Source organism: Chiloscyllium plagiosum, chromosome 4 (genome assembly GCF_004010195.1).
Source record: "Chiloscyllium plagiosum isolate BGI_BamShark_2017 chromosome 4, ASM401019v2, whole genome shotgun sequence".
Lineage (NCBI taxonomy): Eukaryota > Metazoa > Chordata > Chondrichthyes > Orectolobiformes > Hemiscylliidae > Chiloscyllium > Chiloscyllium plagiosum.
Genome location: NC_057713.1, coordinates 30,891,768 through 30,909,243, shown reverse-complemented (window position 1 = coordinate 30,909,243; position 17,476 = coordinate 30,891,768). Strand labels below are relative to the sequence as shown.

The following is a 17,476-nucleotide window of genomic DNA, read 5'->3' as shown; positions in this document are numbered from 1 at the left end:
TTGTCGATTTGTAAAGGCTGTCCTTCGTGCATTTTCAATATATGTTCAATGAAGAGTTTCTGACATTTAAAGAAAATGTTTCTTCTCCAGTGCAAAAAGAAGCACACACTTGTTTGTCCTGAATTCTCCAAGACTGGGAGCTGTGCGCAGGGTTCCAAGTGCAAGTTGCAGCACCTACAGCGGAAAAGCCACAAACGAAAACACACTTCTGATACAAGTCAGGATGGAGTGGAAGAGGAGGGTTCGGCTTTAAAGCAAGTTAAGCTCATAGATGACAAAGAAAGGTAAAACAAGTTGATTGCCCCTGGGAATTGTGATAAACAATGATTAGTCATAAGATATTTTACTCTAAGTATATGGGGAATTAGCAGTTGAGTTACATACCAAAGAATGCCTAACTTTTGACCTGTTCTTGTAACTATAATATTTATGTGGCTGGTCCAGTTCAATTCATGGTCAATAGAAACCCTCATTTGACCATCAGAAGTGAGTGATTAGATGTCATCACCCAAATGCTGGCCCAAAATTTCTATAAAATGATTTTCTAGTCACCTGCACTGTAAATTTTAAGATTTCTTTTCAAAAGCCAAGTAATGTTGCTAAAACACATGAGAAAGATTTAAAGCAGCTTATACTTATGAATTTCCTCCACTCAATAAATTCTGAATCTCAACCATGACATGAAGAGAGCAGAGCTGCAGTAGACCTAAGACAGGCAGTCAGCAGCATCTAGACAAGTAGACAAGAGGAGGACCCTGAGATCAGAGGTCAACAGCATCCAGAGGAGCAAGCAAGAATAGGGCCCCGAGATAGGATTTTGTGAGAGACTGTGTACAATGAAATGAACAGAAAGCTGTAAGTTAGTTGGATAATGTAAGATTTGGCCAAAGATAGGTTGGGCCAGGGCACTTGCCTTCAAGGCAGCAGCAATAGGTCTACCAGATTGGGAAACTAAATCTGTATTACCAGAGGAAACTATTTTGTTGATTATTTGGAGTCTTAAGTTCTGTTTGTGACTGTATTATATGGGTTTATCAGCACTAGTAAGATTGTAATTTTTTTTATTTGTTCATGTGTTGAGTGTGTAGGTAGCATTTATTGCCCATTCCTAGATACTCTTGAATGTGTGCCTTCTTGAACCATTGCAGTCCATTTTGTATAGGTACACCCACAATGCTGTTAGGAGGGAGCTCCAGGAGTTTGACTCAGTAACACAGAAGGAACGCTGATATATTTAAACGCTGATAGTGAGTGACTGAAGGGGAAACTGCATCTGGTGGTGTTCCTACGTATCTGCCACCCTTGACCATATAGATGGTAATGGCCGTGGATTTGGAAGTTGCTATATAAGGAGTCTTGGTAAATCTCTGCAGTATGTTTTGTAGATAGTTCATTCTGCTGCTACTGAGTGTTGTTAAAAGTCACATAACACCAGGTTATAGTCCAACAGATTGACCTGGTGTTGTGTAATTTTTAACTTTGTATACCCCAGTCCAACAACGACGTCTCCAAGTCATGACTACTGAGCGTTGTTGCTGGAACACTGTGAATGTGGTGCCAGCAGAAAATACGATCAGGAGTAGGCCGTTCGACATTTTGATCTTTCTCCGCCATACAATAGGATCATGGCTGATCCCCTGTAACATCTATTGAGTTGTATTCCTACTTTCTCTTCATGTCCCTTAATGCCTTTAATATCTAAAAAATCTATCAGTCTCTTAAATATGCTCAGTAACCTGGCATCCAGAACCTTTTGTGGTCACAAATTCCACTGATTAGCCACTCTGAGTGAAGGAATGTTTCCTCATCTCAATCCTAAATAGCCTAACACATATCCTGAGACTGTGATCCTTGGTTATAGCCTTCCCAACCAGGGGAACCATCTTTCTTGCAGTTAGTCTGTCTAGCCTGCTGGAATTTTGTATGTTTCAAACAGACGCCCCTCATTCTTCTAAACTCTAGCAAATGAGTCCTCATAATCTGTCCTTAATCTCTTCTCATTATCTGCTCATAAGACAATCCTGCCATCCCCAGTATCATCCTAGTGAGCCTTTGCTGTAGTCCCTTTATGGCATGTATGTCCACTCTTAGATGGGGAGAATAAAACTGTACATAATACTCCAGGTACAGTCTCACCAAAACTCTATATAACTGAAGTTAGTCATCCCTACTTCTGAACTCAATTCCTGTTGCAGTGAACTTTAGCCTTTGCAATTAGAAGGGCTTATGCCCGAAACGTCGATTCTCCTGTTCCTTAGATGCTGCCTGACCTCTGCGCTTTTCCAGCAACACATTTTCAGCCCTTTGCCATTAGCATCTGTTTTGTCCTGAATGGTGTCAAACTTCTTGAGTGTGGTTGGAGCTGCATTCATCCAAGCAAGTGGGGAGTGTTTCATCACACTTCTGACTTGTGTCTTGCAATGGTGAACATGCTTTGTGGGGTCTTGTGATGAGTTCCTCGTCATAGGATTCCGAACCTTAAGATCTGCTTTATATCCTTCACACTTACATAGCTAGTCCAGTACAATTTATGGCCAGCTGGAAACACCACCACTACACTCTTAGTGATTGTAGTACCATTGAATGTCAGATTTCACTGGTTACATGCTGTCTTATTGGAGATAATCATTGTCTGGCAGTTGTGGGACATGAATCTTGTCACAAGTCAACCCAGGCCTGGATATTTTACAGGTCTGGTTGCATTTAGGCATGGACTGCTTCAGTATCTGAAGAGTCATGATTAGTGCTGAACGTTGGACAATCATCAGCAAATATTCCTACTTCAAACCTTATGATGAAGAGAACATGGTTGATGAAGCAGCTGCTTTCCATAACAAAATTAACAGCTGCCCTGACAGACTGCTGCAGAGATGTCATGGAACTGTGTGACTGACCTCCAACAAACAGCCATCTTCCTTTTTGCTAGGTATGACTCCAACCAGCTGAGAGCTTTCCCTGATTGATTCCGGTTTTGCTAGAGCACCTTGATATCACACGCTGTTAAATACAGCCTTATTGTTGGGGCAGTCACTCTAAACCTCACCTCTGGAATTTAGCTATTTTATCTATGTTTAAACCAAGGCCTAATGAAGGTGAGTGCTGAAAGGCTCAGTATTAAAGGGTTTAAGACATTTGAGACAGAGATGAGGAAGTTATTTTTCTGATGGTAATAAATCTGTGTAATTCTTTACAGCAGAGCGCTGTCGAGGCTAGGTTGTTAAATGTATTCAAAGCTGAGCTTGATGGATTTTGACTAGGTAAGGGGATCAAACATTATATGGATAAGGCAGAAAAGTGCCAAAATGCATAATCTTACATTCTCTGCCATTATATTCCTCTGCTGTCTGCAGTTTCTAAAAAATTAATGATTTGGAGATGCTGGTGTTGGACTGGGGTGTACAAAGTTAAAAAAATCACACAACACCAGGTTATAGTCCAACAGGTTTAATTGGAAGCACACTAGCTTTCGGAGCGTCGCTCCTTCATCAGGTAGTAGTGGAGGCTCAATCCTAACACAGAATTTATAGCAAAAATTTACAGTGTGTTGTAACTGAAATTATACATTGAAAAATTGATTGTCTGTTAAGTCTTTCATCTGTTAGAATATCATAATAGTTTCACTTCTTTCATGTGTAAATCACAAAACCTTATTTTAAAAAGTTACATTCTCAGGTTATCTGTTAACAATGGTGAAGCAACACTACAGATTTCTTACAGAAACTCAGCACCCATGGACCAGTTGAACAGGGAACAATCCTCGTCATAGTGGATGTTTCCGCACGCTACACCAGCATCCCCAACAATGATGGCATTGCGGCAACAGCCTCAGTACTCAACACCAACAACTGCCAATCTCCAAACACCATCCTACAACTCATCTGCTTTATCCTTGATCACAACGTCTTCACCTTTGACAACCAGTTCTTCATCGAGACACATGGAACAGCCATGGGGACCAAATTTGCACCCCAATAGGCCAACATTTTTATGCACAGGTTCAAATAAGACTTCTTCTCTATGCAGAATCTCCAACCAACATTATACACCAGGTACATTGACGACATTTTCTTCCTCTGGACCCATGGCGAGGAGTCACTGATAAAACTACACAGTGATATCAACAAGTTTTGTCCCACCATCAAACTCACCATGGACTATTCTTGACTATCTGTCTCATTCTTGGACACATGCATCTCCATCAAGGATGGACACCTCAGCACCACACTCTACCGCAAACCCATAGACAACCTCATAATGCTACACTTCTCCAGCTTCCACCCAAAACATATTAAAACTGCCATCCCCTATGGACAAGCCCTACACGTACACTGGATCTGCTCAGATGAGGAGGAACGTGACGGACACCTGGAAATACTCAGAGATGCCCTCACAAGAACGGGGTACGATGCCCAACTCATCGACCGCCAGTTCTGACGTGCCACAGCAAGGAACCATAATGACCTTCTCAGGAGACAGACACGTGCTGTAACCGACAGGCTACCCTTTGTTGTTCAGTATTTCCCAGGAGCTGAAAAACTACGCCATGTTCTTCGTGACCTGCAAAACATTATCAATGAGGATGAGCATCTCACCAAGGCCTTCCCCACACCTCCACTACTTGCCTTTAAACAACCGCCAAACCTCAAACAGATCGCTGTTCGTAGCAAGCTGCCCAGCTCTCAGGACAACTCCATACAACCCTGTTATGGTAGGCGCTGCAAGACGTGTCAGAGTGTGGACATAGATACCACCATTACGTGTGGGGACACCTCTCACCTTGTACATGGCAAGTACTCATGTGACTTAGCCAACGTTGTCTATCTTATACATTGCAGGCAAGGATGCCCAGAGGCATGGTACATTGGGGAAACCGAGCAAAGGCTACGACAACTGATGAATGGGCACCGCACAACAATCAACAGACAAAAGTGTTCCCTCCCAGTTAGGGAACACTTCAGTGGTCCAGGACATTCAACCTCGGATCTTCGGGTGACCATCCTCCAAGGTGGACTTCGGGACAGGCAGCAGTGAAAAGTGGCCAAGCAGAGGCTGATAGCTAAGTTCAGTACCCATAGGGAGGGCCTCAACCGGGACCTTGGATTCATGTCACATTATAGGTGACCACCATTGCACTATACGCACACACCATCCTACAACTCTCACAGGCACTCCTATACACACGGACACACATATACACAGTCATGCACACAGACATCCACACACACCCTTACAGACACACACACTCCCAAACACACACACACATACATGCACTCACTCACAGACTTAAGACACTCTGCACTCACTACGCACACACACACACACACACACTTTGTCACACTCACAACCCCCAAGCCAGACAGACAGACACACACACACACACACAAAGACCCACATGCACACATATATTTTGTGGGGTGAATTTGTACTTGCAGGGTTACATTGTACTTTACTCAAAAACTGCATGCATTCATGTAGAACTCCGATATCTCACTTTTTAGATTGGAATCAATCTAAACTTCATGGCATAGGCAGAGAACACAGGGGGCCAACACCTTCAACATATTGTCTAGCTATCACTATTGTTAACAGCTAACCTGAGATTGCAACTTTTTAAAAAAGGTTTTGAGATTTACATATGAAAGAAGTGAAACTATCATCTTCTAGCAGATGAAAGACTTAACAGACAATCAATTTTTCAATGTATAATTTCAGTTACATCACACAGTAAATTTTTACTATAAATTCTGTGTGTTAGGATTGAGCCCTCCATTACCACCCGATGAAGGAGCGACGCTCTGAAAGCTAGTGTGCTTCCAATTAAACCTGTTGGACTATAACCTGGTGTTGTGTGATTTTTAACTCTTAAAAACAAAGGAAAGCTTCAGAATTAATTGGTAGTTAATTTGTGTTTCTACCTGGGAGCAGATCTTATGTCCCATTACCATAAAGATATGTGAATCGTGAGATTCTTTACTCTAAGTTGGTTTTGTAAATTCTGTTCAAGCGTAACTAGCTGCAAGACTGGTTAATGTTTTGATGCTTTTAGAAAAGCAAGTAAGATATCTTGTCAACTTTGAATCTTTTATACTTCCTTGGAACTCAAGAGACAAAGCAAGACCCAGATCTAAAATAGAGTAAATATTAAATCTGACTCCTGTGGTGCCTACAGTTGGGTGCCAATATTCATTAAAAGGCAAAGTGGGAAAGGAAAAATGACTGGAAGCTAAAGGAAGAGGTTAGCTATAATCCTTTTAGTAAAAGGCAGTTGACTTAGTTGCAATTCAACTTAGAGTAATCAGCATTGTTGTAGTTTGAACCCATAGCAGGGTATTTGAAAACTAGCATGTTTTCTGATGAGTGATAAGCCCCTGCACAGGAGTTGCAGGATGACCCATGCCTGTGGTATGGAATCCAGAGTCATGAGGGCAGTAAAGAAACTGGAGGGTTGCTTAGCCAAAAGCTGATTGAAGGAACCCCATGAAATTTGAACCTTGGTGAATAGTGGAGCACTGGGGAGAAATCAGAATGAAATCCAGAGAGTGTTGATGTACCTTTCAAATTGGTCCCAGGAAAAGAGAATGAACCTTCAAGGTTGTACAAGGGAACTCTTGGGAGGCAAATAGAAAGTAGAGGAGAAAGTGAGGTCTGCAGATGCTGGAGATCAGAGCTGAAAATGTGTTGCTGGAAAAGCGCAGCAGGTCAGGCAACATCCAAGGAACAGGAGAATCGACGTTTCGGGCATAAGCCCTTCTTCCTGAAGAAGGGCTTATGCCCGAAACGTTGATTCTCCTGTTCCTTGAAATAGAAAGTAGACCTGAGTTTATAGCATGTCTTTATAAGCAGTAGTGTTATATGCGTGTCTAAGACCAGTGGGCATAAGTTTAAGGTGAAGAGTAAGTGGCTTAGAGGATATCTGAGAAAAAGTATTTTCACCCACAGCGTGGTAGAAATATGGAACATGAAGCCTGAGAGAGTGGTGGAGGCAACATTGAAGAATCTAGATGAGCACTTAAAATACTGGGGCATAGTAGCCTATAGACCAAGTGCACGTTAATGGGATTAGTACCGGTACAGTGTTTGTTGGTGCATTAATATACCGAATGACTCTATGGGAAAGTGATGGCATAATGATCATGCCACTGGACAAGTAATTCAGAACCTAGGCTCTAATGTTCTGAGAACATGGGTTTAAATGCCACCATTGCAAATATTAAATTTTGACTTCTATTTTATAAAAGATAACTGAAATCATGGCAACCATGCAACACTGTTGATGATTGTTAAAGCCATGTGATTCACCAATGTCCTTTAGCAATGGAAATCTGCCATTCTTGCCTGGTTTGACCTATATGTGACTCCAGACCCATAGCAACATGGTTGACTCTTAAATGCCAACATCCCATAAATGAATAAAAATGTTAGTGATATTTGCTTTGTTTAATTAGTTTTTGTACGAGGTGAAGTTTGTTTTTGTTTAAAAACATGATATCTTGTGGAGTACTTCTGTCAGTGAATTACTGAGTGTGTGGCTTCCTTCTTTAAATGTAACAGAATTGCAACATACTTAATTCTAGCCAATGAAATTCTGCTCGATATAGAGACTCACTTTCCAAAACTAATTGCATATTTAACATGGTTTAACTCCTGCTGCTATCATTTTGAACAAAGATAATTGGCATAAATTCTTCTGCTGTAATAGGCTGGCAACTGATTTGAATTATAAGATCTGTTTCACTTGGCAAAAAGTTACATTTGAGTAGCATCCCAAAAAATGTCATGTGTTCAATTAAATTGACTAACTTTGTATGTAGAGTAACTGGATTGTATAAAAGAAAAAAATCATGATTCTCTCAATCTTTGGTAGAGAGCTGGAGAAGACTGTGAAGCAAGTATTCTCAGAAAGAGGAGCTAACGTTTCTGTCATCACTGAAGAATCGAAGACCAATAGCGGTAACCAGGATTGGTTGCCAGCATTCATTGCTCTTCATTCATCCACATCTTCTGAAGAGAAAGCAGATTCTGAAGTAGAAGAAGTAAGAGCTGGTGAAACACTGGGTATGTATTTACTCATTTTTTTTATATTTGGTCAGTTTCATTTGGTGTTGCCTTGGTACTGACATCCCCACCCTCTCAGATCCAGCGCAAAATGAGGTAAGGAGCTAGGTGCTGAGGAAAATCCTCCAACTCTACTGCTGAGCTAGTTTAGATTTGTTAAATCTGGAATGCTTAGTTATCCTTGCTCACCTACCAACTCATTCCAAAATCATTAGTTTATGTTTGTATGTAACCTTTAATATAATAAATGTGTCAGTGTTATTCATAGGGAAGAAATAGATGACCAGTAGGAGGAAGAGTTCAAGAGAAGATGTATAAAATCATTGTCAAATATCAAGACTGTAAAGAGGATTTTAAAGCTTAGGAGAAGACAGTTAAATTCCCAGAAATTATGTTTAGAAGTTGGTGACTCATCACGCTTAGTGATGTTTGCTCTTCAGCTGACTTTACCTGATTACCATTGGTGTGGTAAAGCAAATCTGTCTCGTAGGCGTTCCAAATGTGACATACTTGTACAAACCAAAAACTGATCTGATCACTCCAAAAGTACAGATTCTTTGGGATCTGGAATCAATTCCCAGCTTTCTGCTAGAAAAGCAGTATGTAAGAGCTCTAGAATTTATACAACATGGAGAAGTTCATTCGGCCCCATTATGTCCATGCTTGGCATCAAGCATCTATCTGTTTAATCTGATTTTCCAGCACTTGACATGCAGCCTTATGTACTATGACATCTCAAGTGCTCATCTAAACAATTCTTAGTCTTCTCAGTTCCTGCCTCTACCATCCTTTTAGGCAGTGAGTTGCAGATACCCACAACCCTCTGGATGAAAAAGGTATTTCCTCAAATTTCATCTCAATCTCCCTATCTTAAAATTATGCCCTTTTTGTTTACCTCATCTACAAAAGGGAAAAATTTCTTCCTATCTGCCCTATCTAAACCTCTCGTAATTGTGTATACTTCAATCAGGACCCTCTCGGCCTTCTCTGCTATAAGGAAAACTAACCCAGCCTATCTACTCTTTCTTCATTGTTGGAAATTTCCAGCCCAGGCAACATCCTTTGCACCTTTTCTTGTAAAATCACAGCCTTCCTATCATATAATAAATGTAAATCTTTTCAGTCGAAAAATATTTGATTGTAAAATGGTTCTTGTTTAATGAAAAATATAGTACAGAGGGAAACATTAGATCTAAGTACCTGGATGAAGCAGTATCATAGGGAGAATGCATGTATGAATAACAGGCAAGTTCTAAACTGGTTATAATGGCACTATAATCAAATTGCCTGGTTCTGCTTGTCAGTGGGTAGGATTTCTAAAAGTATTTGGAAAATTATTCCAGTCATCTCTCAAATCAGTTGCAGAGCCATAGAATGTTTAATTGCCATAATTTCCAGCCAATGTTGTGAGATGGTTAAGGTTGTCACAGATCTTGAGGTTGTAAAGGCCAATGAATCCTGAAAGCCAAATAAACCGAGAAATCAAAATCTTATAAGGCATTTGGGATTTCGCAAAAGTTGACACAGATTTCCATGGCATGCTATCATGAGCTTTCCTGGGTTAAGCAAAAAAGCAGAAAATGGCTGATGTCTAAAAATACTCAACGTCTACACCTTACAATACTACACTGTATGCGATTTATTGGTTACACTGCAGGGACTCACCAAGGTTAATTTGTCACTGTGTCACATCCCTGGTGACCTTTATCAGTTAGAACAAGCTTAGCCAACCTTTTAGCACAGGGACCACACATTTCAATTTTTCTGTCTCTCCTAGAGTCTGAGCAATTTTCAGAAACATTAGATTTCATACAGCAGTAACCATACAATTCAAAAACCATTCCAAAGAAATAAATCAAAAACTTAAATAAATGATTAATTAATAAAAATGGCTATTAAAAAGTGCTCAGAATTAGAAATAACTAATTAAACTGCTTTGCCTTTTCTTCAGAGAAGCAGAGCTACAGAGACAGACAAACTAGGCCCAAGTCCACAGATGTTGGTGGGGTCGGAGTTAATCTAAGGAGTTGGCTTTTACTTAACCTTGCTGATCTTGCATCACCTCTGGTGTTCCACCCTCTGAGCTGATCACAGCAGAATTCGTAGACAAGTGGGGTCAGGAGTAATTTATTGTTTTGGCTTGCTTTTCTTCCTCACCCACCTGCTCTGCATTAGGTCTTTGGGGAGGGATGGAGAAGGATGGGTGAACATTTGATTCACTCATCTCAGACTCACAAGCTCTCTCCCTTCTCTCATATGCATTATGTTTGTTGTGTTTACTCTCCCTCACCAGCACGCACACTCCTTCATGCCCACTTCTCCCACAGCCTTACCTCCCTCTCCTTCACTCGCCATTCTCTCCCTCACTCGCTCCGCTGTCATTTGTTCACACCTCTCCCATTCTCATATCCCCATGCAGTCACCCCTCACTCCCATATACCTAAACCTCTCATACAGCATCCCCACAAATACGCTCACCATCTTCATGTACACTGACATACTCTCCCATACTCACTCCGCTCTCCTTCGCTAACACCACTCCCATTTTCACCCCACTCTCCAATGCACTTCGCCTTCACCCCTGTATACTCGCGTCACTCTCACATACAACACCCCCGCCAACATACTCACTATCTTAATCACACTCTTATCTCCCTCTCTCTTTCATTCTTAACCCCTGTCCTCCACTCGCATCACCCTGACATTCACCACCACCACACACATACCTCAACTTGTCTTTGTCTTTCTCTCTCTTTCTATCATATGCTCCCACAGTCACTCAGCTTTGTCCCATCCCTTGCCTAAGCTTCCCAATCCAGCATCTTCGTTTCAGTCCTTCACTCATTCAGGGCCTGGGTTTGAAGAAAGGAACTTCATCCATCAGACTACAATTAACTCCATGACTTGGGGGCCTTCATTCTAAGACCTTGCTCCCTGGTTCAGGCCTGCTATCCCTGTCACTGCTTGGCAGATATCCCATCCCATACTCTAACTCTTTCCATATGTTTGAGCAGACTTGTCACTGCGCTCAGTGCACAGGCCTCAGGCTGGTTGAAACTATTCACATGCACAAAGCGTACTGCTTCTCTGTTAGAAGTAATTTCTCTTCTGCTTTGGTTGGTGATGGGTTTACAAGTGAACTCATCTGGTGCAACTATGGGTCCAAAACGGCATCTGATTGAGCAGCAGCTTGCAGAATCTTCCAGTTGTCCTTTCTGTATTTGATCTCTGGTCATGGGTCGGACATGACACGTTGACAGGCCACAATCCAACCTGCTTGCTGTTGGACAGAGTCAAGTTAGAGGGATGAGCATTAATTGCATGGAAACACCATTTCCCCTGCAAGTTGCCTATCATTCCTAACTTGAACATACATTACAATTACTTTTTCCTGAACAACTATCCTGGAAGTTACTACTGAACACTATTGTGGGATCACCATTAACAGCAGGCACACACTTATCATCTTTATTAAAAAAAAAGGGTTTTTGCAGTTTTCCAATGTCCTTAATGGTGTAATGCACTATTAAGTTATTCAGTATTAGATATGGTGCCAATCGACTGTTAGCCTGGTGGTTTTCGGTCATCTACTGGAGTTTATAACTACCCAGACATTGAGCAAGAACAGCTTGCAACCTCCAAGGCAATTCGAATTTTCCATATTTCATCCTCTTTTTAAATAGTTTGAAGCCATTTTAAAAATGTGCTGGGACTGATAATTTCAAGATGACTGCACCACTCACAGATCACCTCATGCATGCGATAATTTAATTACGGATCATTTGTCGTACTTTAATTTGTTCATGAAAGGGAACAAAAGTCTCAGGGAATCGAGCAGATGTTTCTGTTTCCCAATTGCCCGTTTAGTGAGGAGTAAATGGCAGCATTCATTCTGGCTAAAGCCGGAGAGAGGAGTGAGAGATGGGTCTTTACAGCTTTGAGTGATTTCTTTTGTAAACACTTTCCAGAGATATGCTTCTTTGAGCAGTTATAAACAAGAGTTCAGCTCAGCAGGTGGCAGGCTTTTGAGATCCCTGCACATGTCATTTTATTGTCATATTTCATGGTCATAATCATAATGGAAGGAGTTCACTTCCAGCTTTTAACAGCACCACTGTGCGCACTTAACAGCTGAACAGGTTTGTTTGACATATCACTGGAGCATAGGTAATAAGTTAGTGCAAGGGATGAGACAGACTTTCTTCAAAGTAATTGATAGCTTTTGGATGTTACCATGTTGTGTCTATGTCAGATAATAGCTCAGATAATGGAGCATTTAACTGCCAGGTTTATGATCGGTGAATTGTAATATATTCCAAAAAAATGCTTTTGTTAACCCCTTTCTGTCCTTTCTGAAATTAGTATTAGTTGTACATTGTTTTTTGACTGGCTTTATTACTTCGTCTTTTGAAGTTGTTAGCTTCTTGTTGAAGTATGCAGTTCCACACCATTGTTGTTTCTTCAAAAGATTCAATATTTGTAATTCATGTATATGTCTACATTTGAGTACTGGAAGACTGTAAACAAAGCCAAAAGCCACAAGGGTCACTGGGTAACAATTGGCAGCTGAAGCATTAGGTCAGTTGTCCCCAGTGTTGTGTTGTTGAGGTGTTGAGGCTGCTGATGCTGCTAATTAGATCAATATATACACACTGGTAGTCTTCATTGACTGCTCACTAGGGATTTTGGCTGAGCCATTAGAGCAATTGTACTGACTATTATTTCAATTTAGGTACTTTTGAAAGCAAGCAAGAAATGACCATTTCTGTGGTATCTTTCTCAGTTCAGACCATAGGGAATAATTTGCTCGCAGCCAACATCTCATAGATCTCTATTCTTAAGTGATGCTAATTACATGACTAATATTAGCCAGGACTAGGGGAAAAAAGTCACACTCCTCTTCAAATCATACTATCAAAGTTTTACGTTTACCTCAGAGGACAGATAAGGCATCAGTGTTTCATCCACAGGAAAGCACCTCCTGTTGTTCTGGGATGTAAACCTAAATTGTGCTGAAATCTCTGGAGTGAGACTCAAACCCCAGCTTTCTGATTTAGAGCTGAGTGCACCTCCACCAAATTCCAGTTAAAACTTTAGATTTTATTAAACCTAGGCAGAATAATGGTTAGGTCGCCATTTTGATTACTTTAGGAGGGATTTCAAAGCTATAGGGAGAGTGCAGAAGAATATCACTAAGGTGATGCTAGAGGTAAAAGGTTAGAGAAACAAGGCATCTTTTCATGAGAACAGTCATGCAACAAAGAAAGGTTGCAAGGAGACTTGATGGAGGTGTCCAGAGTTGGGAATTTGTCTGGGGAACTTCTCTTACTCAAAGACATAATTCACAAAATAACAAAGCGAGAGGTTAAGCTTTTTTTTATACACAGGAGCGACACACAAGTATTATTAAAATGGTATGAGGAACAAGCGGATGAATGGAACTAAACAAACAACATTTTCCTAGAGTCACAAATTCAGTGGCTTCCGCCTGTGCCAGTGTAGTTCTGTAATTTGAGGAATGCTGAATCTGGAGGTGAGAAAAAAATTTGGAAATGATTGAAATCTGAAGCAAGTAACATAAATTGTGAAAATTCAATAAATTGTTAGGACTGGAGGAAGAGGGATCGGATGGCTCCATGTTCTGCCTTTCCTCAATTGACTAAGAAGTTTTTTTTTGAAAGGATATATTTACCAATTCAGTGAGTGTTCAACTGTTTAAGCTTTTTGATCAAAAAGACAAATTTAGATTGGTTTTACTGAGCTTTTACACAGGAAACTCTACATATTTTATTGGTCTAAGGAAAATAATAAATTAAGTATTGACTTTCATGTTCATGGACATGCAGTGGTTTACACCCACATAAATAGATTACAGAGTGCAGGAGGACAGGTTAAGCAAGTTTGATTGTGACATTAGTGTCTGACCAGCAACCATTATCATGACTCGTGTACTAAAGGGATGTGCATTAATGAGGTTAGTGAGTTGGTTGATTTTATGCTGAATTTAGTAATCGCATGGCTTTCACTTGGTCCTAATGCATTCACTGTTCAGCAAGTTAGAGATTCTGGAGGTGATTTATCTGTTCTTCTGGAAGTAGGAGGATTGGAGTTTAGCTCTTTCTTTATAATCTCTTTCTTCATAATCTCTTTCTTCAACACATGGATGCTTACCATATGCAAACAAGGTTCAGAATCTTGTTAGCTGGAGAGAATGAGAGAGGAAGAAGGAGTTCCATTTGGTAATGGCCCTTCAATGTCTTGGCTGCTTATATTGTACTGAAGTGAAGCAGATGCTTGAAACACACAATAGCTTTGTTTGTGACATTAGTGTCTAATCAGCAATTCAAACATTATCATGACTAATGTATTCTAATTGTAACATGATCGAATTGTGTCACTGAATCACTTTCTCACTCACAAGCTCCTTGCTTATGGTCAGTGATCCACTTTGAGGAGTACCTTAGGCAATGCATTACTATTGGAAGGAGAAATATTGTTTACTTTTATTCTTCTGAGATCATTGTCTTAGGGACTTTGCAGATGTGGGGCAGAATATTATGTGGTGGCAGACTGCTCGCTCTCTCTCCCTTTTTCTTGGAAAGACAGTCAGCAGTGAGCTAACAGATGATTAAGAAGTGCACCTCAAAGTTATAACATGCTGAACTAAGCAATAGTTTATCCTTCCTTAGCTTTAACTCCTCTTAAAACCCTGTGTACTCTTACCCCAATGCCTCGTGTAGCCCAGCACCTTCTCATTTTTTAGTGCTGGACCATCTGGAACTAGAAAGCTCACAAATGATTCAAAACATTCACTTTCAATTCAGCAATGACAAAGGGGAACAAAAAACAAACAGAAGCTTCATTTGGCTCTGGGAACAGACAGGGACTGCTTCCCCTTCCAGCAGCAACAAATTTAATGTCAATGAATGAATCTCCATATCAGTGTCAATTAAGACCTGTCTAACTCGTTGCTTTTGATACCGAAGTACTTTCATACCGAAGGTGCTATTTCTCCTGTTGAATGTCCTCGCCTTCCTTCTTGGAAGACTGAAGGCACACTCTCAGCTCTCTAAAGTTTATCACAGTCTCTCTTTGCCAGCTCAGTATGTTCAGAGTGTACAGCACACTTTGTCTGGACCCTACTATAAGGACCCCTCGTAGAATGATCTAAGCCTTGGAACCTTATCTTCAGACCAATTGTCTGCTCCACTATGGCCCTGATCAAAGAATGGGCTGCACTGTATCCATGCTTGGCCTCAGTCAAGTGGTTGCATAATGGAGTCATGAGCATGGTCATAGAAAGTAATCCTTGTCTCTGTGTAACCCATCTTGTACAACATTCAGCCCTTGAAATGAACCACTAATATGAGGGTTCTCAAGAAGATAGGCACCATGGCAGTTTCCAGAACACCTCGCGTGGTCCTAGAAAGACATGGTAACAATAATCACAAATTGCTTGCACATTGGTGATGGATTGCTGATGGAATGGAATGCTGTTGTGTTGTGGAAGTTGGCTATATGAAGATATAGTGCTCTCAATGCAATGTGTATTGTCTATTGCACTGTGCACTTTGAGGAAGCAAGCTATGTTCCTAAAGCCTACTGCCCAACCTGTAGCACTGACCTTGTTATGGGAAAACAGGCAAATGCAATATGATTGGCACAAATTGCACTGGTAAAAGCGCTAATAAATTTGTGGGTTGAAGGTTGAGGGATCCTACACAGGACTGTAGTGACTCCTTAGAAGCAGCCAGTTGCCTAAGAGTTTAGTGCCACTAGGATAGGATGGCTACTCACTCCTTCACATCACAGTTGCCACTGCAGCAGTTAGCACAGTTCACTGGCAGTGTTCTAAGACATTTTCGGTCTGTGGTGGCACTGCTGCTTGTTCATTTGGAGGAAATAGCATTGAGGATGAAAGATTGCAGCCTGAGGAGGCCTTCACCTGCCATCTCTTCTTACGGAAGTTGTTCAGCATCCGCTGGAGATTGCTGCTGTTCCTGGGCCTATAGCACATATTTTCCTTCTTCGTTTATTTGATTCTTAGTTGCCATGCAGTTCATGCAAGAAAACTGCTGCAGCTGGATCCATTGGTCATGCTTCCATTGATCCTGTGGGGAATATCAGAAATGGAACAGATTTTTCTGTCATTGGTTAGCATTCGCATCACTCACAAATAATGGTTTACCATACTCTTCCACACAATGGGATATGGAAGACTCTGATAAGGAGGGCCATTGAACGCCTGAACTTTGCCATAGCACCTTTTGCTGATAAATGCAGAATAATTCAGGTCATGTAAAGACCACAGGAGATTGTCAATGCTATATGATTACTGATAAATAATAAAAGTATATAGCAGTTGCTGGACATCTGAAACAAGTACTGAATGCTAGAGAAAATCAACAAGCCAGGTAGCTTCTGTAGAAAGAGAAACAAATTGAACATATCAAGACCAGTATGATTTTTCCTCAGAACTGATACCTTATTCTCCCATCCACAAATTATTCAAAAAGGCATCATTGCATATGAGAGCATATTGTTGAACACTAACAGTTCAAGCTGAGAGGGAATCAGCTTCAAAATTGCTTGGGACCAGCATTTACACCCCTTTTGAATCTCCATGTTCTTCCAGGTAATCCCTCTCAAGTCCATCAGTACTACATCTCCATACATGCCTACAGACCACTTTGTCTTCCAACTTCATATCTTTGCATTACCCCTACAGCTCTATCAAAGCCAGAGTGGTTTGGACAATCTATGTGGGCATTGTTGGCTGGGCCAGCATTTATTATCCATGTCTAGTAATGGTGGCAACTCCCTTCTCAAACTGGTGTAGGAAAACTCACAATGCCATGAGGGAAGGAGTTCTATGATTTTGACCCACTGCCAGTGAAAGAATGGCTATATATTTCCAGGTCAGGATGGTGACTGACTTGAAAAAGAATTTGCCTTCTGTTCTCGTCCTTCTAGATGGAACTGGTTGGAATTTGTAAAGTGGTGTTTAAGAAGCCTTGGTGTATTTCTGTAGTATGCACATTGTTGCAACTGAGTATCGGTGATGGAGGGAATGACACATGTGGTACTGTTCAAGTGAACTTCACCCAGGGTAGTGTCAAGCTTCTTGAGTGTTGGAGCTGCACTCATCCTGGCAAATGGAAAGCAGGCCATCATGTTCCTGACTTGTGTCATGAAGACAAGTGTTAGGAAGTTGAGAGGTGAGTTGCAGCCTTTGAACTTCTCTCATAGGCACAGTATTCATACAGCTAGTCCACTTCGGTTTCTAGTCAATGGGAGTGATGTTCATGTTGATAGTGGAGGATTCAGTGATGGTAATACTATTGAATAAATGGGTGATGATCAGATTCTGTCTTGTTGGAGATGGTCATTGCCTTGCTGTTTTGCAGGGCAGCTGTTACTT

The 17,476-nt window shown here is 41.0% G+C and overlaps 1 protein-coding gene across 1 annotated transcript in view; it reads left to right on the top strand.

Moving 5' to 3' along the window:
- The window catches only part of zc3h3 (zinc finger CCCH-type containing 3), a 275,802-nt gene that overhangs the window by 233,942 nt on the left and 24,384 nt on the right, over positions 1 to 17,476 (top strand). The window contains exons 10-11 of the mRNA XM_043687898.1: positions 91 to 284; positions 7,865 to 8,055. Of these exons, the coding sequence (XP_043543833.1) occupies positions 91 to 284; positions 7,865 to 8,055 (385 nt within the window). The remainder of the gene's footprint in view (positions 1 to 90; positions 285 to 7,864; positions 8,056 to 17,476) is intronic.